The sequence below is a fragment of the Meleagris gallopavo genome, chromosome 8 (assembly GCF_905368555.1).
Source record: "Meleagris gallopavo chromosome 8, MGAL_WU_HG_1.1, whole genome shotgun sequence".
NCBI classification, from domain to species: domain Eukaryota; kingdom Metazoa; phylum Chordata; class Aves; order Galliformes; family Phasianidae; genus Meleagris; species Meleagris gallopavo.
The window spans coordinates 6,145,395-6,167,663 of record NC_139411.1 but is presented as its reverse complement, the minus strand read 5'-3'; the positions used below and the strand labels follow the sequence as shown (position 1 = coordinate 6,167,663).

Below are 22,269 nucleotides of genomic sequence, written 5' to 3'. Positions count from 1 at the left end.
AAAATGGCACCCACTGACATTCATTGATACTTGCTGAATTTTAAGGAGACCAAACAGTGGATGTGAACAGAGAGATTGTAGTGGGTGGTGGTACATTTTAGCAGTGGCAACAGCAGGTCACCTCTGCTGGTGCAGATTTCTTCAAGCATGGTATGCAGACTTTGTTCCTACTGGCAAAAAAAATGCATAGCTAATGATGGTGACTATGTTGAGAAAGACCAATCTGTAGCTGAGAATTTGCTCTATCAAATAGTGTTAATAGTGCTTTGTATCTGTTGTAATTTCTATGGAAACAAGCAGGAGGCATTACTTTCAGAGCAGCCACTGCTTTATATAAAGAGGTTGCTTTTACAAATACATGCTAACATTGTTAAAGTATGAGTACTTTTTCAACTAGTATTTGTGATCAAATATGTCTTGTATAAGAGGTCATCATGCACCTGTAAAATCACAGTACTGCTCATATTTGATTAATTCAACATACTGCAAGACAGTTTAAACAACTTAGCTAAATCACACTGCATTTGCTCTGGGCTACACCACAAAAAGAGATATTTAACAATGCTCAACTAACTTACGCAGCTAGTTGAGCAGCAGTAATTGGAACCTAAAATTTAAACCTTGTTGATTGGCCCCTCGAGCTCCTTAAGCTTTCTTGACAAAAGGATTACAACAAATGAACACATCTATCTATGTGACTGCTTCTAATCACACGACCTCCAGAAGAGGTAGCTATGATAGCACCAGACATAGAACACATATCACTGGAGTAATGCTGCAGTGTGTGTAATTTGTTTGCAGTAAATCATTTGCTTTATTAACAGTAGATCACTTATTGTAGTTGTAAATCACTTGCTTCTAATAAAAGTTAAACAGAGGTCAAAAGCTAAGGAGAACTGAACTCAAGGAGAACTGAACTCAAGGAGAACTGAACTCAAGGAGAACTGAACTCAAGGAGAACTGAACTCAAGGAGAACTGAACTCAAGGAGAACTGAACTCAAGGAGAACTGAACGAACTCAATCTCTCAGACAATTGTGGTTTGTCTACTCTCACCTTCTTAATAGTCTCAAGCATGGATCGTCCTCCGTTCCAAGGCTTGGTGGATTTCCTCATGCAATTCAGACTTGCCATGCTGTGCCATTTCCTGTCCTCCAGTTTTCTGTGGAAAGCATTGGCTAGCATGAGCACACTGTCATACAGGTACAGGTTGGAAACCTGCAAACAATAATAACAATGAGCCTCTTTGTTTATTTATGCATCTTTCCAAAGAAAGTGTAAAAACAAGAACACAAATAAACAAAAAAAAAGGAACAGAAGCAAACAACAAAAAAAGAAGACATGTAAAAACCAAAAGCTAAGCACATTTGAGATGTTCAGCAGCTAAGGCAATTCAGACAAACGCTAGTATTTGCTCCCACCTTCTTCCTTCCAGCTTAGCAAGTGGGCTTTTCTGGCCAACAGACTGTGATGCATTGCCTTACCTGCACACTACCTATAGTACTGCAGTGCAGTGAAGATGTAAAAGATTGCAACCCAAATACAAAATCAAGCTACAGAAAGAGTACAGCTACCTATCAGTAAAAGTCAAGGATTGCTACCCTGTCAGTCATTTCAGCAAGAAGAAAAAGATGGAACAGAATTAAGCTCTTAGTCTTGTTCACTGAGCAATCTTGGTAATTTCTAGTACAGCAAAATACAACACTAATGTATCTACTCAGCACACAGGGAGAAAAAATGGCAGTATTATTTTGGTCTCATCATCTCTCTCCACCAAATAAAAATGAGACTGGTCATTGTTGTACTTTCTTGGGAGATATTTATGTGAAACTTCTTATTCTACTTATGAGAGATAACAACAGTAATTGATGACAAAGGCTCTAATAAGAACTGCACACTAGTGGCATTCAAATGTTGCTTTTTCAAAGTTTCTTTTTCCAAACCAAGACATAGCCGCTGATACAAAATCAATGGTGACATGTAGCAGTATCCACTTTAAGTGGTAAAATCAGTGGCAAAACTTTAGCAGTGGCAGTTACCTAGAAGTAATTTGAAAAAAAATAATTAGATACTCTCTTCATTCATGTTAACTCCTCTTCAAACCTACGCACAGATTCAGGGGTCTTGATTTACTCTTTACTAAACTCAAATGAGCAGTTAGCATGAGGTGCCAGATCCACGATTTAATTATTTATTACACTAAAAGAATATTCACTGAGCTGAAAGCTTTAGCCATGGTGACTTATTTATCATTTGGACTTCTGTAATTCACTACAGAAGGTGGGGCCTAGAGATCAGTAAAAGGCTACACGTGAAATTTAACGCAATGACATAACTCCTATGAAATGTCACTCGTCTGTAAAGCTTAAACATATAATGCTGTTGCAACACTGTCTACAATAAACTTCTAATATCTTAAGATCTTAAGCTTATGGAATATGGAACATTTTATTTCTTAATCTGGTGTTCAACATAAATTGAAAGCCTACTCATTTTGAAAAGTTTTCTGATGTTAATCGGATCAAAATATGCAAAAATATATATGTAAACAAATATGTAAATTTCTAAACAAATATGTAAAAACATATGTAAACAAAAATTACTCTTCAAACAGTTAAAATAGGAAGAAAATAAACACTAAATACTAACTAAGGATACTCCCATATTTAAGTGACTAAACACAAGCAAGGATCTTAATGCAAACCCTAATAAATACTATCAGTGATCATGTCTCCCATTTGGTGTTACTATTTTTAGTATAATCTACTTTCTCTTCTTTTCCTTCCAGAATTCACTTTATCTTCTTATCCTTTTCCTTTTAGAAGAGTTTCCAGAGCAGCTACTTTCTACACTTCCTCTTTTTAAGAAAAGTATGAACTTAAAGAGTTAATAAGTTTCCCAAATTCCCAGCAACTAAGTTTTGTTTTTGTTAAATATCTTCTGCTCAATTGCATTTGCATTGTTCTGCAGATATTTTCCAAACAGCTTTCAATTAAAGCAATCAGGCAAATCCTTATTATTCAACCACACTTTTCCTCTTCTAATCTCCGCAAAAAATAAAATAAAATTTAAAAACTGCTAAGCAGTACAGTTCACATGTACAAAATGTATAAGAAAAATGAAATTATAAAATTTCTTACATGCCACAAGATACAGATCCTCTCCACTCCCCATTACATTTGTTTTTACATCTACATCTTTAACTGACAGCTCATCACCACGTAGCCGCGGAGCAGCCACAGAGCAGCAATGCTTTCTATTTTCTTACTTTGGCACTTTTTCAGTTCTGGAAAAATGCAACCTCACTCCCAAATCCAGTTTGCTTGGTTTGGTAGTAGAAAGCTCTAGGGTAACATAAGGTGACTTGGTACAGTGCTTTCTTTCCATTCTTATGACACAGTTCTCCCATATAATGCACTGAAAGCTTGAGAGTAGTTATGCTGACTGTCTTAGCCCACATAACCTTGCATACAACTCAAAGACTACATGATGTACAAAAAAAACCAAACAATAACAGTCATCTGTTTACCAGCCTAAACAAAGTATTTTAGATTGTTCCATAATGGATTTTGTATCACAATTATTTCACTATTTCTCTTCGAAAAAAAAAAGGGTATAAATTGAGTGGCAGAAAGAAAGGGTCTGCAGAAGAGAAGTTTCACACTTTTTACTTCCTTCTGTCACACATCTGGAGATGTGTAGCAAGGCAGACAATCATTTCAAGAGACAGAGCAAGTTACTTTTTTGACATGGAAAGCCTACTCTGTACATCCCGCTGTACACACTGATCTACTGCTATTTTGCCACTTCAGTTTTATTCCATTGCAAATTTTGTCCAAAACAGTGAATATAATGTACTGTTTAATCAGCAAAATAATTATAGACTCATACACTGAGAATCCAGCTCCAACAGCAGTGAACTACCAAAATTATCTCAGTACCTTAGAAAATAAGGTCATTTTGATGCTTCACAGTTACAGAGGAAAACCCAGCTCCTGTACATTCACAGTAATATAGAATAAATGTCTTTGCTTAACTCCAAATGGGAACCAGCTTTATGCTAGAAAATGCAGTTGTGATTCCAGTTCTAATCTGATGACTGAGTAGTTTCCTATTAACATAGCTGAACAGTTGCTTCCTTGAAACCTATAGGCGTGGGGTTTTTTGTTGGTGTTTTCCTTCTCCTAGCAATTTCCAGTCTACTAAAATCAGAGGGAAAAGAAAAGCTAAACAAATTCTGTTTGTTCTAGATCAGGAATTTTTATCTCTTTTTCTCCTAAATCTTCCCTAAGGTAGAAAAATAAGAATACTAAAACCACTCAAATACGCTCTTCTTCTCTAAGTCACATTCACTTTCTGCTTTAAGTCATTACTGGGTATTTTGGGGTAGAAAAAAAGATAATGAAAGCAAGACACAAGTTTTGGCCTGATGTCACATGCGTGACAATAATTTCCTTCATTTTCTATGATATTTAATACCTTAACAGTCCTACAGGCCTTTAGTACTTATCAAAGAAAATATCATAATAACCTTGCTCACAACAAGCTACTAATAACTTGCATATCTTTCAAGGCCACCATAAGTCACTGTATTTCAAATTAGACTAAAATAAATCAGTTCATTTGGAAGGGACCTTCAAAGACCATTGAGTCCAACTGCTTGACCGCGCCAGGGCTAATCAAAAGTTAAATTAATGAGGGCATTGTCCAAACATCTCTTGAACATGAACAGGCTTGGGGTATCAACTATCTCTGTACTTAGCCTGTTCTAATGTTTCTTTACTTTGAGAGTGATCAAACATTTCCTAACGCCCAGCCTGAGCCTCCCCTGCTTCAGCTTTATGTTGGTCCCAGCAGCAGAGCCTGGCGCCTTCCTCTGTTTTCCCTGCACAGGGAGCTGCAGAGGGCAACAAGGTTCTCTCTCTTGGTCTCTTCCAGATTAGAAGACTATTTCAAAAGAAAACCGTCTTCTACAAAATCTCTGCATATGTACTGGATGGTGTTTACAACTGCATGTTTGTTGTAACCTCCAGAACAGTAATACCACAAAATTAAAAAGGACTAATTGGACAAAGTCTGTAGATACTTGCTCCTGCAAGTGCATACATTTCAATTTTCAGCTAGCTATCAAACTCCGCATACAAAAATGACTTGTGACAGGGAATTTGTGAGACACCCAAGGGATCAACTATACCTTGTTACCACCAGTGCCGTCTGAGACATGAGTGAACAGTAAATTTGAAAATTTATCTTCAAGTAGTTATTCAGAATTGGTAGCAAAGTCAGAGAGAAGAAACAATAAGGCAACAGACCTGACTCCTTTGGGTTTTCAAGCTCTGCAGTGTTACTTACTTCCCTTACTTACAGATCTAAAGGAGCGGGGAAGGACATGTATCTGCCTGCAGAGATGCCCCCCACATAACAAAACTTCCTAGGTAAGAACAAAGTGTTTAATTTCCATCCTATTTGAAGGAAAAAGCTGTAATTTTCAGTTCCTCTTTGACTTGCTGAGATCTTAAGAGCTGAATAAATGCTTTCTGACCTATCTGCGGTAAAAATGATGGTGACTGTTTTACCAATATATTAAAGAGTTTGCACTGTACACAAGTAATGTTAGATTTGTTCCACTACATATTCTGAAAATTTATGATTATGATAAAGAACCTTTATGATCCTATTAGGAGCCTTTGTTTCACAATGAAGAAAAATGCTGCCATGCACTAGTTGAGTAAAGCAAATTTTCAACAACAGAATGGAAATCTTTCCATATTTACATTATTAAATGTGATTTTCATGAGACTTCTATATGAATTCCATAAGAATTTTCAGAATGAATTTACTTTTAAAGTTGAATATGAAAATAGCTTTTAACTCCTTCAGAAGCACTAATCATAGACAAGTGCTTTTCTGGGAAGGATAGCAAGCCACAGAGACTGACCCCAACTTCTAATCTGCCAACAGTGCCAGAAGTCCAGACAGACAAGACTACTGAGAAGATCAGCTGGGAAGAAGACACTCAGATACAGCTACTTCAAAAAGGTATTCCCAAACTCTGCGTCTGTACCCTGCTGCTGCCAAAATCATCCTGTGAGTTAGGCACTTATGTCCCTAATGACAGGATGCATCTTGCCAGGAGTGGTGAAGATCGATGGTTTACTTATGCTCTAACAGCAAGTTTACAAGGGTATTGTTAGGAGGGAGAGACTAACAACTCAACCCATTTGATTTTCTCAAGTTAGTTCTCAGAGCCCATTGTGAGACTTTGTGTGAGTGCCTATGTTTTAGATGTATGCTTTGCTGCTCGTGGAGAACAAAATCACAGCCAGTTGTCTGGCATTCATAAGAAAATCAGAGGCAGAAAACAAACTTTCATGAAAGACTCAAATATCAGCTTCAAGTTTCCAAAGGGCTATTTATTATCATGGAGGCAAACGAAAGCCTGAATAAAATCTTCAGAAAGTCATAACAGAAAACCATACCACAGAAGTATACTTAGGCAAGCTCTCTAATGGTAAGGAATTTAACGAGTACATTTAGTGTTTGTCCAGTATAATTTTAAGTGTTTTAAAAATGGGGCTTCCAAAGATCTACTTAGAAGTCTGCACTATCAGAATCTTTTTCTTTTTCCTTAAACTGATGAACAATTTTTATCTCCTTTATTTTTTTTATACTGGTTTACACATCTCATACCACTCATCTCCTTACCTACAGCTTCTGTTCTCTGCATGCTTCATGTCCTTCAGCTAGTTTTTGCAAGCATTTATCTTAATTATGTGTATTTTCCTACTCAATATGTTTTCTAACAATATGTTGACAATTAAACAGGGCCTGGATTACACTGTACAGCTCAAAATTTGTCAGCTGAAGGCACTGGCATTGCTCAGTGTACATCTCAAGAATTTGGCACAGCCAACGCTCACAGTCTGAGGAAAGTTTAGCAGAAGATGTTTGGTAAAGGAAACTGAGCACAACACAGTCACACCGGAGGACAAACAGTAACACTAAATTGCAAAAGAGAGTATAAGATCATAATTCTACTTTCTATCATATATAAACAAATATGGCTGCATAGTATGTTTTAGAGGCAATAAAAATGAAAAACTGAGGTACTAACCCTTGCTTCCTACCATTGTCAACCACTCTCTGGTAAAACACTGAACAACTCAATGAAATATTTAATTATGCAAATAGAGAACTCCAGAGGTCAAAAGAGCTAGTCTAAGCAGAGGAAAAAAAATGACTTCACAATTTATTTGGGTTTCAAAATCCAGACTCTCACAAAATTGCACTTGGTCAGAGGGCACCTTTTTTTTTTTTCTTATTTTTCCCCTTCTTCTAATGCACCTTTTTAGACGTGCTACGGAGCTTGAGAGAGAGATTATGCCAGCAGTGGGCAGTGAAGTCTGTTCAAGACTACTTTTCATTCATTCTGTTCTCTGAAAAATATTTCAACTATGACTGATTATCCAGCCAAAAGTCCAAACTAAGGTGCTAAAGAGATGCGATATTAAAGGTTTCACAACAGGAAAAGAAAAACGTGGCTCATCAATTCTTGATGACAGAAAGTATACATTTTAATAGGGCTCAATCAATATTTGCTGCTTTCAGTGGCACTTAACAGATGTGTCAAATGAGAGTCAAGCTGTTTAGCTGGATAAAACTGCAGGATAGGAGAATTAAGTTAATATAGGCAAACACTTATGAAATACCTCTCTACGTACAGTAGTTAGAATGCAGTAATTCTGGAAAGGAAGACAGTTCTTAAATAAAAATGCAGCTCTGAAGGAGCTACTGCTAAGAGATGCCTCCAAAGATATCTCACGGTCAAGTCTCTGGAGAATGACATGGAAAGAAGAGTAGATGTTTCAAGGAATATCCTCCTACACTTCTCAACATCTTCTCCTCAAATATGTCAAACCATACCAGGAATAGTTCTTCAGTAGAGAGGCAAGATATTGAATCCTTTTACAAACATCCTCGTTATTTTTGTGACACAGTTTGCTGGAGTTTTCTTCTTTTTCATTTTCAAGTCCTACCATATATATTTGGTCCATGTTAAATAATTTCAGATACCCTGTGCCCATTAATATATTTTACTATAGACAGACACTCACACAAATTGAACTTATGAACAGAAAACAGCAAATAAGGGATGAAGGTAACCAGAATGGAAACCAGATTTCTGAAGAGAAATATTTCTTCAAAAACATTCTGATTTTATAACCGAACACATCATGAATAACCTTGAGGAAGAAAAAATTATCTTCAAAAATCCGTAAAACTAGCTCTGAAATAATCTAAAAAGTTCATTAGCAGTAATCCTACTAAACATCATTCTAGTGCCTTATAGAGATAGATAGGGTATATCTGAGATGAACAGGATACAGTCCTACAGTGCTTCAGTATACTTTCTCCTGTTGATGCAATGACAGTTCTGATGGTCAAAATTACAGGATACTCATTGACATTGGAAAACAGCAAGCGCTGAAGTGTCCTCACCATTTACAAAAAGTAGAAGAGGGACATGGGAAATCACATATGAAGAATCAATCAAAGATTATCATAGACTTCTGAATTCAAATAAAATGACCAAACTGAAAACCTTATGAAGACTTCTGAAGAAGGAAGCCAGTTGATAACACATTCAAGAAATAAGGGCATGAGCAAAACTGTGACAAGTGGGTTGATGGAGCAAGAGTGTATTTCCACAAAGCTTCCAGAACAGGTGAGGTTTTGGATAAGCTTGCAGAACAGCCTGATCTTTAATCTTTAAAAGCTTTGTCAAAATGCCAACGTGATCACCCACTGAAAAACAGCTTTCCAGGATATGGTACAAAAGACACCAGGAACAAAATTGTTCCAAAAAGATTTTCATTAATTTAGCCAGAACAAAGTTAATAATCCTGGATGTAAATGTTTCTTTCTTTACTAGCTTGTTAAAAATGCTAAATTCTCTCCTAAACATCTTACAGCTAGAGGCTGGCAGAATTTAGCTTATTCGTTTTCAAAGTCGTTAAATAAATAATTAACTAACAATAGCTGGTAAGTAACCTTGACAACAAAGAATTAATAATTTGAAATTGCCCAAGGGAGAATGAGCCAGGGATTTTCAAACTGTGGTTAATCAAACTACTTCAAAGCAACACAAGGACTCAATGCTGGCAGGCGGTCACTGCCTCTGGTGGATTCACGCAGTCTGACACAGAGCTAGGAGCTACTGCTGCCTTTGGCAACACGGGTAATTTAGTGATGTACTTCTGTACAGCAAAAGGTCAAAACTATTTTTTAAGCAAGAAAAGGGAAATAGAAGATTGAAAGTACCTGAATTACAGAACCATTAATAATATGTCAGTCATACTGAGAAATGAATATAAGCTCTACTCCCAACAAGACGTTATATAACATGTTTAGACAATGTCTAAAAAAAAAAATATGCAGATACAGAATGCTTCAGACATCACTGCACATGCTTAGAGCATCCTATATTCAATTTGTAGAAATCTAGAGATAACAAGATATACTGAGGGCAGTTTATCTGAGAAACTGGTAATAGTACACGATGCCCTTTAGTGTTCATGATATTACATTTCAGCACGGCTGGACAAGAAAATCATACAATCAAGTTCCACAAAGCTAACTATACACCTCTGCACCTCTTTCTTGTTTCTAAGAACTAATGGGCAAAGAATAACATTACTTTTCCATTCTCTTAATGACTGTTTCTAAGGTAGCATAGTATTTCTGAAAGACAAATCAGAATGCTGAAGATGTGTTACTTCTCAAAACCCACATTTGTGAACTAGTAGGAAGAGTATTTAGATTCCTAAAGGGTCTTTTGTCAGTGAACTTGTGTAATAGGCTGTGAGGTTATTCAAGCCAGCAAACCAATTACTGGTTTAGCAAATAACTTCCTCAGAGAAGGCTGTCAGAGCTCTTTGGATGAGTCTCTGAATTACATCATGCATAAGCTAGCTTAGTCACAAATACTCAAAATCCTGCTGTAAGGTAAGACTGTTCCCCAGTAAGTGATTTTTGGTGCAGGTTACATCACTTTTTTCAGCATAATGGAAATAGTTTTGATCTTCTGAAATGACTTTTGCTCTCCTTAAAGCATTTCTCAAAATTGCTATCAAACATTGAAAGTGTCTTTTCTTTCTATGAAAAGACAGGCATAGACTTTCCCTAGTGCAGAAAGAGCAGACCAGTGCTCAGAGATCCGATTTATGCAGCTGGAATTTCCCAAACTTTGCCATCAAACCCATTGTGACAGAATCTGAGTCAGGCAGAGGCTCTTTTTGAGCCTCTTCTCTGCAGCTACAACTTGTTAGAAGAGCACAAACAAGTACAACAAACATCTCAATTTCCTGTTCCGTTGGAAATCTTTCCCCTTTACAATTCTCTTCCTGGGAATTTTCCTACTTCTCCTGGCTTCCCATAAGCCTCACATTTTTCCTGCTGAAGCTCTTCTAAGCCGAAACAAGACCAGGTTGCAGCAGCCCAGAAAGCAGGCAGCCCTTTCCCCACGGCCTTAACAAGCCCTAAATTGACTCACTCACACAATAACTATGCTTGTTGACTCAAAGACTTGACTTCTGCATATTTACACTATCCCAGGTTAAAATTACATTTGCAATAAAAAGTGTGTCACCAAGCTTATCTGCTCAGTCTAGCAAAAGTTCTCCGTTTTATCCAGCAGCTTGTATTATACTATAGAGGAGATTGTCTAAAGTAAAGTAGAGTGCCACTGAAAGCTCCAAATCTGTGTTTCAAAATTACTGCACTTTGACTTGAAATACCAATTGAAACTGTTTAAGCTTAAATTACTGCAAGAAAAATTCTGATATCTGGGATAAATCTCGAGATTTTTTGCCTATGCCAGGGTAAATCATTGTAGTATCCTTCAGGAGTCTGTACTGAGACCGATGCTCCTTAATAATCTATAGTGGGATTGACTGCACCCTCAGCAAGTTTGTGGATAACACCAATCTGTGTGGTGTGCTGTTGACATGCCTGAGGTTGCCACCCAGGGAGACCTCTATGGGCTTAAACAGGGGCTCAGGAGATTCTCATGAGGTTGAATAAATCCAAGTGTAAGGTCTTGCACTTGGGTCATAGCAACCCCCATTATCAAATCAAGTGGGAGGAAAAGCTGTATTGAGCATAGCCCAGCCAGAAAGGACCCGAGAGTACTGGTGGATGACAAGCTGGACATGAGCCAGCAATGTGCCCTTGCAGCCCAGAAAGCCAATCACGTCCTGGGCTGCACCAAAAGAAGCACTATCAGCAGGTCGGGAGAGGTGATCTTGCCCCTCTGTTGGTGAGACCTCACCTGAAGTACTGTGTTCAGATATGGAGTCCTCAGTACAGGAGATGTGAACCTGCTGAAGTGTATCCAGAGAAGGTCCACAAAAATGATCCAAAGGATGGAACACCTCTCTGTGAGGAGAGGCTGAGAGCCGGGGCTGTTCAGCCTGGAGAAGAGAGAGGCTCCAGGGAGACCTTCAATATCTAAGAGGGGGCTATAAGAAAGAAGGGGGCAGACTCTTCAGCAGGGTCTGTTGTGACAGGACAAGGAAAAATGGTTTTGAACTAAAAGGGGAAAGACAAAAAAAAAAATAAGAAAAAAGTTTTTTTTTTTTTTTTTTTTTTTTTTTTTTACAATAAGGATAGCGAAACACTGGAACAAAGCTCCCAGAGAGATAGAGGTGCCATCACTGGAGACACTCAAGGTCAGGTTGAACATGGCTTTGAGAAATTTGATCTAGCTGTGATGTTCCTGTTTACTGCAGGGGAATTGGACTAGATGACCTTTAATGGTCCCTTTCAACTCAATCAATTATGTTCTAGGAAATCTGTTACCAAAATCTGGAACTCAAACCAGTAGTGCATATTTCATATGCTCAAACAATTATCGGCTGCTGGAGACTTCTGAGACTACTGAAATGGGACAGATTGAATACATCAACTGCACTCAGTTCATTTAACTAAATACAAAATGCTCCACAGCCCAATACATATCAGAGTCCTGTTATGCTCCAAGATTAATTCTTTTGTATCAGATATCTAAGGAATAAATATAATAAAAAAGTAGTAATGCCAGAAAACTATGACAACACAGGTTGTTTTTTTTTTTTACTTCACATAGAAAAAGATTCATAAAAAGATGGCATACCCAAAATCATCTTTGAGTTAGTACAACTGATTTCTAGAGCTTTATGGACATGACATTATATCTAAAACATCTGGTTCTGCAAAAATAAAATAAAGAATTAAATCAGGAATAAGTGAGAAAAACTACACGCACAGATTTATCTGTACTCATTTTATTCTTCATCTGAGGTAGTTCAGTCACAGAAAACTATCTACATTGAATTCCTAAAATGGACTTTTCTGCTGGATGTAGCTACTGACCTGCAGCATCTGAAGATAGCCTTCTTGTGGATCACAGAGCAGTGATGATATTCGGTGATTGTTCCTCATGCACCTCTGATTATTGTCCTTTGAGAGAGGGAAAATCTGCCGGATAACTGTCATCCTCCCAAGGGCACTATGTACCAACTCTAATATTTCATTGTCAGTGATTTCCTGTGAATGGAGACATAGTATTTTAGAAACAAAGACTTGTCCAGACATCTTAATATATATCTATCATTGTTCTAAAAATGTTTTTAGACATACAAAGGGAGAATCGAAAGTTACAAATGCACATGTTTTGTCTAGAATAAAAAGTTATTTTATGTTTAATAACAGCATTTTTTAAATGTGCTATCTGAAATAAAGAAAACAGCTTAACATAGCACCATCTATTCTGACAATATTATCATAATGTGGAAGTAGTTCCTCATAGGAAAAAACACAAAAAAAAGGTAAAGAACAAGAAATGAAATGTACACAGATAGAATAGAACCTCACTACAGCCTCAAAACAAAACAACAAATACAAAAATGTAACCACCTTTAGAAAATACAGCCCCCACCTCTGAGAACAACGTTGTGAGAACACTTTTCTCAGACGAACATCAAATTATTTCTCCAGACTAATCCTTATAATAATGACTCAATCAAGTCTTTCGAAGTAATCAATATTACAAAATCAGAAAGCTGGGAAGCTTCATGGAAGGGATGGACACATTTAAGAATGTAAAGTACTGCACAGAGAATAATTTGGGATAAGATATGAAGAAAATTCATGACAAGGGACAGAGCCTGCATCTACTGCCCTTACGTTGCAGCTGATGCCAACTCAACTATATGCTCTATTCGGTATTCCATACCTAAACAAACAAAAACCTCTTTTCTTACCCTTGAAACAAATCATTCGAAAATTATGGGTTTAGCTGATCCTGAAATCATAACAGTTGTGCAGCTTATGACGGCTATCAGCTGCCATGGAGATTCCTCCCTCACGGGGAACGACAGGCTGTGGCACCACTGCCTGCATTCCTCCCTTCAGGCACATCCTTTACAGAGAATGGCTTTACAGCCGAGCTCCCTACCACTGCCACCAGCAGCCTCACACGTCACATCAGCCCATCTCCAACATCAGCTGGCTGTGCAACCGGCCCAGCTGGGCCAACTCGTGGCCAAGCTCACACAGGGCTGGTCTCAGTACTTCAGAGTAGAGAGCAGCCAGCAATTCATATCAATGGACTCACCCTGTTTTGACACCAAGGCCTACATCTTGCAATGTGCCATCGGGGAAGCGAAGGTGATGCTGTATTTTCAACATTCAAGGAAAATTATTTTGTTTTCTTGACATTTTTTTCTGTCAAGCTGAGAGTGAAATGACCATGGGGTTATCGTAATTACTTGTAATGGCTGATTAGTACTGTAGTTTTGGCTCAGTTCTTCTTTGTTGATTTCCCATCATTTTTTAGGAGTGCAAATTTTTAACTTTGTAGAAGGTGAAATTCATTGCATTAATGACAGACCAACTGGTGTGAAGTAAATACAGAAAATATACACTAACAGAAGGCAAAAGATTCTCACACTCCATAACCCTGTAGAAGATCACCACAGAATTGCCTTGAGCTCTACAGAGTCCCTCCAGAAACCAGTCCTGGATTTCTTTTCTCTGGTGTTAAGAGTGTTAATGCCACACACTGTGTCTAAGCTTCTGCCACTGTGGTCCAAGGGAGAACCAGCTTTATGCAATACCTTTAACTCATCACTCTCTAGAGGCTGCACCCCTTAGTAGGGAAACACAGACTGAATTACTGGAAACAGAAGATATCTTTTGAAAAAATAAAATCATCCATAAGTTGAATTCAACTCATGCCACCTGTATTTTGCATTCTACCCATGTCATGAATGTTTGTTATTTTTTAAGACATTCCATAGCCGGCATCACAATGCTTGACCCAGAGCAGGTCGTTTCTCCTAGGTACATTAATCCGCGTTGTTCACACTCAGCTATGCACATCAAGTGAAACCTGAACAAAAGAGCCTAGTCATTCTAAGAGACTCAGAACATAACTGGGCTAAATCTGACTCTCGAAGTGCTACCTTTTCCTGTGTAGACACCTGGCAGTAGCTAGAGGTTTCAATGCCTTAGTACTGTATGTAATGTTAGGGCAAGAACACTACAGCTGATTATCATTAATACCAGCAAATGATCTGCTCATTTTAGAAACAGGGTTCCATTTTTGAAATTTAAAAGGACAGTAAAAAAAGTTGTTGCAGAAAAAAAGGGTCTGTGCATGACTACATTTCAGAGCTAGTGCTCTAAAAACTAAGGGTAAGTACAAACCTTTCCAAGCTGTACACATGATCCCCGGTAGGCTGCAAGCAGTGTGGTACATGGCATCTTGGGCAGCTCCTACAGCAGAACAGTGGGGGGTGTGTGTGTGTGTGTGCGCGCGCGCAACAGGAGATGCCATCCTGCTCAGCAGCAGATGCATTTCCTTGGACCGGTGTCATGGCCACAGGCCTCCCCCTCATGTGGTGTTGGCAGACCCTGGGGGCTCATTTCTAGAAGAACTCTGATTCTGGCTTAGGAATTTATAGGAAAATAAGGAAATTAATATGTGAAGTTGTCTATTACATTTATATCCACCAGGATAACAGCATATAATCTGTATATCGTTCTAGGTCTTGGAGTCACAGAGGAAAAACCATTTCACGCCGATCTTATAATTAAATTCTACTTGTCTAGTTAATTTTTAAAAACTAACCTGCTTTTCCCCTCCCTCCCCCCCCCGTATATGACATCACAGAATCATAGAATATCCCACGCTGGAGTGTGCCAGAGCACACTGCTTAGCCATGTTCAACTTCCATCAATCAGAACCCCCAAATCCCTTTCCATGGGGCTGCTCTCCTGCCTCTCATTCCCCAATCTGTACAGATATTTACACAGGGGTGCCCCATCCTAGATGCAAAATCTGAAACTTGCTCTTTTTAAAAATCACACTAATTGCCCAGTTCATTCTGCAAGGTCTCTCTGCCCTTGAGGAACTAACAGTTCCTCTCAATTCAGTGTCATCTAGAAATTTACTTCGTATACCTTTGAGTACTTTATCCAAGTTGTTGACGAAAACATCAAAGAGATTTGGCCCTCTAAATTGAAGCCCTGCAGAATCCCACTAGAGTCTGGCAACCAGCTTGATGTAACCCCATTCACAATAACCTTTTGAGCTCAACCCTTCAGCCAACTGTTCACTCCCTGCATTATGATTTTGCTTTGCTACATGCTGGATGCTTTGTCTACACTGATATTGTGAGAACCAGTATTGAAAGCTTTGCTGAAATACAAACAGACGGCAACTGGCTACTGGCTTCCCTTGAACAACTAGGGACCCAAATTTTCTGTGACAACTGAGCAAGCCATTTAACTCAGTCCTAAACCTTTATAAGCAACTATGCCCCAAATTTCCAATCTTGATCATGGATCATTACACATCACAAGACAGCACACTAATTATCTTTCAATACTATGTGTTGACACTGCATTCTAAATGGATCTTATTGATCGGTTTGCAAGATCTTAGAAAATCCCATACTAAGTGCCCACTTTCTGGCTTTCATGATCCCCTGATGCTACTGACTGTTACTGTTACTGATATTAATATAGATGGTGGTTTTTGCTTGCTTCAGGGATATGCTTTAAGGAAGGAAAGGAGCTTAACTATTGCCTAGCACCTCAAATAGCAAGTCTCAGCCAAACCTATAAGTATTGAATTTCTTGAATTAGAATAGAAAAATAAAGGATGTTGGAGATGTGCTGGATTTTTTCTTCACTAAGGGATAGAATGTGGGTAGTCTAAACAATTCAGGTAGTACTTAAATATTTTGGTAAGCAGACATCAGTGTAAATCTGACTATTACCCGAGGCTATTAGTAGTTCTCAACATGCAACTCAGCACTGAAGGAGTATTCCTTAAACACTGTTTCCTGTTCTTGTGCCACATTAATGACACAGATCACTCCTCAAGAATTTTGTGGCATTCATTTATCTATTTATTTATCGCACATTAAGAACTTGAGTTAAATTGTAATACCTAGCCACATTGCTCAGGGGAATATTTAAATTTGCTCTAGTTGTGCCCAACTATCATAACACAAATTGCAAAATGAGACCATTATGTTTCACATTACAATCTCTATTTTCCTAGAGATTGTAACAGAATATTATAAATTTTAATGACATTAATAATTTAAAGAATCAAAAGAGATACCAGAAAGAAGATCCCTGAGAAAGCTGGAGGATAAAACTGCATGGTGATAAGTACAAGGATACTCACGTAGACAAACTACAGATACATGCCTCCCTAGTACGATCAATACTCCTCTCAATGCACTACATGTATCTATAAATGGACACTTGTTCATAAATCTAGAAAACATCTTCACAATAAGCTGGTTTTAAAATATTTCTGAAATCTTATTCTATCGACAGGTTTATGAAACCTTCACATTATGTTGGCTTCCCAGCATCTCACATGGACAGACAGACACACACACGTTAACACACAGGTTAATCCTTCAAGGAAAGGACACTTTTTCATGCCACAGAAAACATTCTGATAGAGGTCTACATGACCGCCTGTTCAATTTCCATCTTTGCTCCTCTCCCACAACCTCTTCCTTTCACCTGATGCCAATAAAATTTCCTATAGGTCTACTTCTATTTTCAAAGACTCCACAGTGAGCATCCAGAAGTCTTTCTTGTAATTAATGAGTGCCCACATGGTAAAAGCATGAAAAATGACAGTTAACCAAAACTGAACAAAAACAAACAACTTGCCACTGATTTTAATGCAGATTTCACTGATGAGAACTCATAATGACATACTCATCTAATCTTGCTCCTTGACTGTTTCAGTGTAATTCAACAGCATTTGTATTAGGTCAATTCTGAACCTTAAAAGTTACTTAGAGCAGAATGCAGGTGCATATGAAATCCAGTTTCAAACACACACATACATGTAAAAACAATGCTAAATATGCAGTTTTTTCTATAGTGTCAAAGACAACATTCAAAAGGAGAGAAAAAAGATTTCTGTCAGCAAGTTACAAATACAGATTTACTTGGAATAAAATTGGAATAAATTTAGATATGCAAATTACTAAGCTTTGAACTGAAATTTTTTTTATCTGCTAGATTATTTAAAGAGTCTTTCTAGTATTTTGGTCAATTTTAATAAATCTATACATTTTTCTTTAATTTTAAATGATTATGCATATCATAGAATGCTTGCCCTACTTTCACTTCTGAAGTATCACTAAAAATTCTGCTTTGTTCAAGCAAAATAGGCAGAGGGAACCATATTAGACTTATCTTCTTATTATCATAATAAATACAAACAATTGTGTAGACTGTTTTTTCCAAAAATCTTTTAGAACTTCTGCATGTAGAGAAATATTGAGTAGAATTCCACGTAGTCCTGGTTCTACCCAAATAAAAATGAAGCCATAACAATTTCTAAATAGCGGTGGATCTGACTGTTGGCCACTCAAGGGGTATTACATAGGCACTTCCAGTCAAAAGGAGAAAGATTTTTTCAAAGAAAAGTGGAAAACAAACACTGCATCCGTATGGGATTTTTCTTCTGTGATCACAAACTTCCCCAAGATTACTCTACAAGCTCTGCATTAGGAAACACTGTTCATCATGCATTATCTAATGTCTTATTATATGATACCCTTGGAGAAAAAGAGAGGTAAAGTAATTTGTTGAGATACACTTTATTTGATAATTGCTATGCTATTTTCTGCTCCTTCTCAACCTTTGAAAATATTTTATAGAGATCTCTATGTCATTATTTTCCTCTGGAAGAAGTGCCTTGATAATGGCTGAGAAGACATTTGATTTGATAAGCAAAAGGGATGAGTAGCTGTGGATATACTGAACATGTGTTACATGGAAAAAAGAAAAGATAACTACTGGCAGAAATAATGGAGCTGCAGGGTAGAAATAGAAAGCACAAAATACATCGCACCAGGGCAGAAACAATGGAACACTTTCTCATTTCTCATATAATAAACTGCCTCTTACAGAATAGAGAACTGACGTAGAGTCCACTAAAGAGGAAACATGTTTTTGAGTGAATGTTCTGAAGGCAGAAGGAAAAAAGCATAAATAAAATAGAAACTTTTTTCTGTACATGGTTCTGAATTATCACATGGCTTGAGTTTGAGAAATTTTTCTTTATCTGTTGAAGCTCTAAAAATTCAACTGCTGGCAGCACCACCAGCATCACTTGAAATTTGTCATCAGCCCGGAAAGGAAGAGTAAGATCACTTGTTGCCTAAAGTTTGACTCACATTCAAGTGATGCAGTTAACCAAACCTTCTGGATAACATCATCTCAACACAGCTTGGAGTTCTCCAAGTCTCTTAGCTCTCTAACTTCCTGTATACGACTTCTTGCCACTGATAAAACCTGTACTGTTGTCTTGTTTTCAGTTCCTTTTACTACTACTCCTGTAGAAATCATGAAGTATATTCTTCCTTCTTCACATTCCTCCTCTTCTCAACTGTGAGGGCTTTCTCTAACAAATATACTACCACAGATAGGAAGAATTTATCCAAATACTTTACAGTTGCAACTGCTTTAGTGGTTTGCCTATACTCACAGCCTCAATTTTTTCCATTTCATACTTTTCTTTGCACTGAAAACAGAAAATATCCAGAAGCAACTTTTTCTGAGACCTCACTTTTATTTCGCAGCTGAAGAAGAATTTCATTAATCTTTTAACAACTGAATACTTAGCATTCCTATGGATTTAGAATCCTACCTTTCTGCTATCCATCTTATAGTGCTGCAGAGTAGCCTGTTTGGTTGATTTCTGTTTCATTTAAATGTGACAAATAATAGGGCCTACTTTTTTGTTAGTGACAAAGAAATGACCCCATATTGAAGTGCAGAACCAAGCTACTCTGCACAGCATTAAACTATATTTTGAACCAAACAATACAGCCATCCTGTGTGTAAGTCCCCAGGAACACACACAGACACTGAGAACTGTGCTAATGCATCTACCAGGACCATCAATAGTACGATTCCTCTCTCCTTTACAAAGTTGCATTCTGGCATCTCTACAACAGTTCACAGAAAAAAAATACAACGGAAGAATGCAGTAGAGGTTTTTTGCAAAGTAACAAGGCTTTGCTTTATTAGAACAAAATCCTCCCTTTTTTTTTTCCCCCCCTCTAAGTGTTTTGCCATGACAGTTAACCACATGGATAGTTGATTATCAAGATGAATTTTCGCCCCAGTACATTCCTTTTCAATAGAGTTCCATGAAATAACTCGATAATTTACATAGAAAGCAACCACTGTCATGACATTTCCATAGTTCTCCCCACAGTTCCCTCGTAAATACTTTGAGAATTGAATATTGTGTGAATTTCAGCATTTGCTATTCCACTACTCTACGTGGCATTCATTCCATGGAGCCTATAGTCTGTGGAATGTAAAAAAACAAAACAAAACACAGTATAATAATAGGTTATTTTGTTTTAACAACAAAGACTCCTTTGCATCTGATCTGATGAGGACTAATCTTGACCAGCAAGAATAAATTAAATCAGAAATCAAAAAATGAAAACTGTAGTAAGTGGAATCTCTAACTTATTTTTACACCTTATAATTAAATTTATTTTTAAAGCACTGAAAGTGTCAGCAATTCATTAACATGCATCTTCCCAACAAAAGTAATAACAAGTAAAATATATACATTTCAAACAACTGTTATCCAGATATAAAAGGTTCATTCCTGGCCAGGTCAAGTCATTGAAGCTATCCCAAACTTCAAGTGATTCAAGTGAGTCAGTGAAAATACTAGAAACTCACTTGCCTTCTCCTTAGAAGTCACCTAACACTTTACCTTCTACTACATCCAACCTTTTCATATTGCTTCTTATGTGTCAGTTCACACCTCAGCAAATCATTTTTCTGTTATGCCTTTGCATTCCTCCCTAGTTACCCATCTTTTTCTCCCTCTCCTTTTTAGTAGAATCCCTCTTTGATTTCAAGATCTGTAAAAATATCCTCATTGAACTACAGTATCTTATGTCCTCACAGAACTCCACAGTGCTTTTGCCATACTATTTTCATTGTTCTATCTTTTTAAGAGCTTTACTAGCTCCCTAAACTTCTGAAGTTACAGAAACTCTTCATTGAAGTCCATTAATCCTATTCTCACATCTTCCTCTTCTTCAGTGCATGCTACCATCTCACAATCGGATCCACAATAATTATTTTCTGACTTGATATTCCTAATCCATTCTTCCTTAGCCAAAACAAAATCTGAACGCATTACTCCTTAACATTTTACACATGTAGGGATAACAACGTCCACAGCAACAAAGTGTGCCCTAACACTGCTTTTTTCAGCTACCAGAGAAATTAAAATCCACCACTGTTACCATTTCCATCAAAGATGCACAAAGGTCTTCCCCAGTGTATCTCTTTGTATTTACACACAGCTATTCAACAGGCTGACTCTCACCACTCCTCAGGTTTAGGGCTGAGGTACGAGCACATACTACTGGTATGAGTAGTTTGGACACTGAAACAATTATTCCCAATTCAAAATTCTGACTAGAGATGAAAATTTGTTGAAATAGAAATGAAATAAAGGATTTGGTGAAACAACTCATTTTATTTAACAGTTACGTTCAGTAGCCACTCCATTTCAGGGAAGAATCGTTGATTGCTTTGTGTATTTAACTGGTTTATATATAAAAATAATGAATTTATTTATGTATGAAAGAAAAAATCCGAAATTACAAATAAATTTATTGATGGATGGGAACAAAATACTGTGTCTAACAATTTCTTTTTTTTGATCCAAGCTCAGTTTTGCAGAAGAATTTATTTTTCATGCAGCCTTTATTTTTTCTCTCCCCTGCTCGCAACAGAGAAAGTTCCCAAACCACGAAATATCCCACAGAATGGGAAGCATGGCTTCTAATGGTATTTATACCCCTAGACCTACTGCTGCTGCTAACAAAAAAAGCAGATGCAGACTCCTAGAGCACTGTTCCTTGTACAGCCACATACAAATTCAGTTTCAAGTACTGCGCCTGTGTTTCTCCCACAGACATATGCCTTAGGCAACGCACAGCATTTTCTCTGAATGTGCCAAAAAAGAGAAAGGGAGAACAAAAAACATCAGGAGTAACCAGCAGAGATGCTTGAAGTCAGGCACAAAAGTGAAAGAAATGCAAGAAAAAAATAGAAAAAGAAAACAAGAAAAAAAAAGATGGAAAACACCCTGAAAAGGAGGTGGTAAGGTTGGAGAACATCTACAACTGTGTCACACTCATGCCACAAGAAGAAATAGCATGCACCTATCAAAGCCAGCAGGTCACTGTACCAACATATCAGGTGATAAATAGCAAAGATTATGCAAAATACTGGATTTGTTCTAACACAATTTACTGCAGGTCAGAATTTATAATTATGGGCAACTGCCAAGTAATCAAACTTTTTGGACAAGTTGTTCTCAAGCAGTGTTTGCTTGTGCAAGGATTTACTTTCTTTAAATCACATACATAAAGGCTTCTGAAAAGCTAAAAGCTAAAAGTATGTTTAACACAGAATTCAGATACAAGCACTACCTAAATGCAAGAAATCATTTAATATTTCTAGACAAATAAATGTAAAGAGGACAAAACAAATATAAAACACAGAGGTGGTTAGAAATACATTTTTCCCCCTCGAAACACCACTACTTTCAAGAGCTCTGAAAACATGAAACATCTGAAGTGAGAAAATCAGACATATTTCACAAACATTTATTTTTAAGACAGTAAGGTTCTTA

The 22,269-nt window shown here is 37.4% G+C and overlaps 1 protein-coding gene across 3 annotated transcripts in view; it reads right to left on the bottom strand.

Annotated features, from left to right (window-relative positions):
- GRID1 (glutamate ionotropic receptor delta type subunit 1) overlaps positions 1-22,269 on the bottom strand; it is a 507,351-nt gene that overhangs the window by 96,188 nt on the left and 388,894 nt on the right. For all 3 annotated transcript variants that reach the window (XM_085229265.1, XM_085229263.1, XM_085229264.1), the window contains exons 6-7: positions 12,411-12,584; positions 1,056-1,217 (exon numbers count right to left, since the gene is read on the bottom strand). In XM_085229265.1, coding sequence (XP_085085391.1) covers positions 1,056-1,217; positions 12,411-12,584 — 336 coding nt within the window. The remainder of the gene's footprint in view (positions 1-1,055; positions 1,218-12,410; positions 12,585-22,269) is intronic.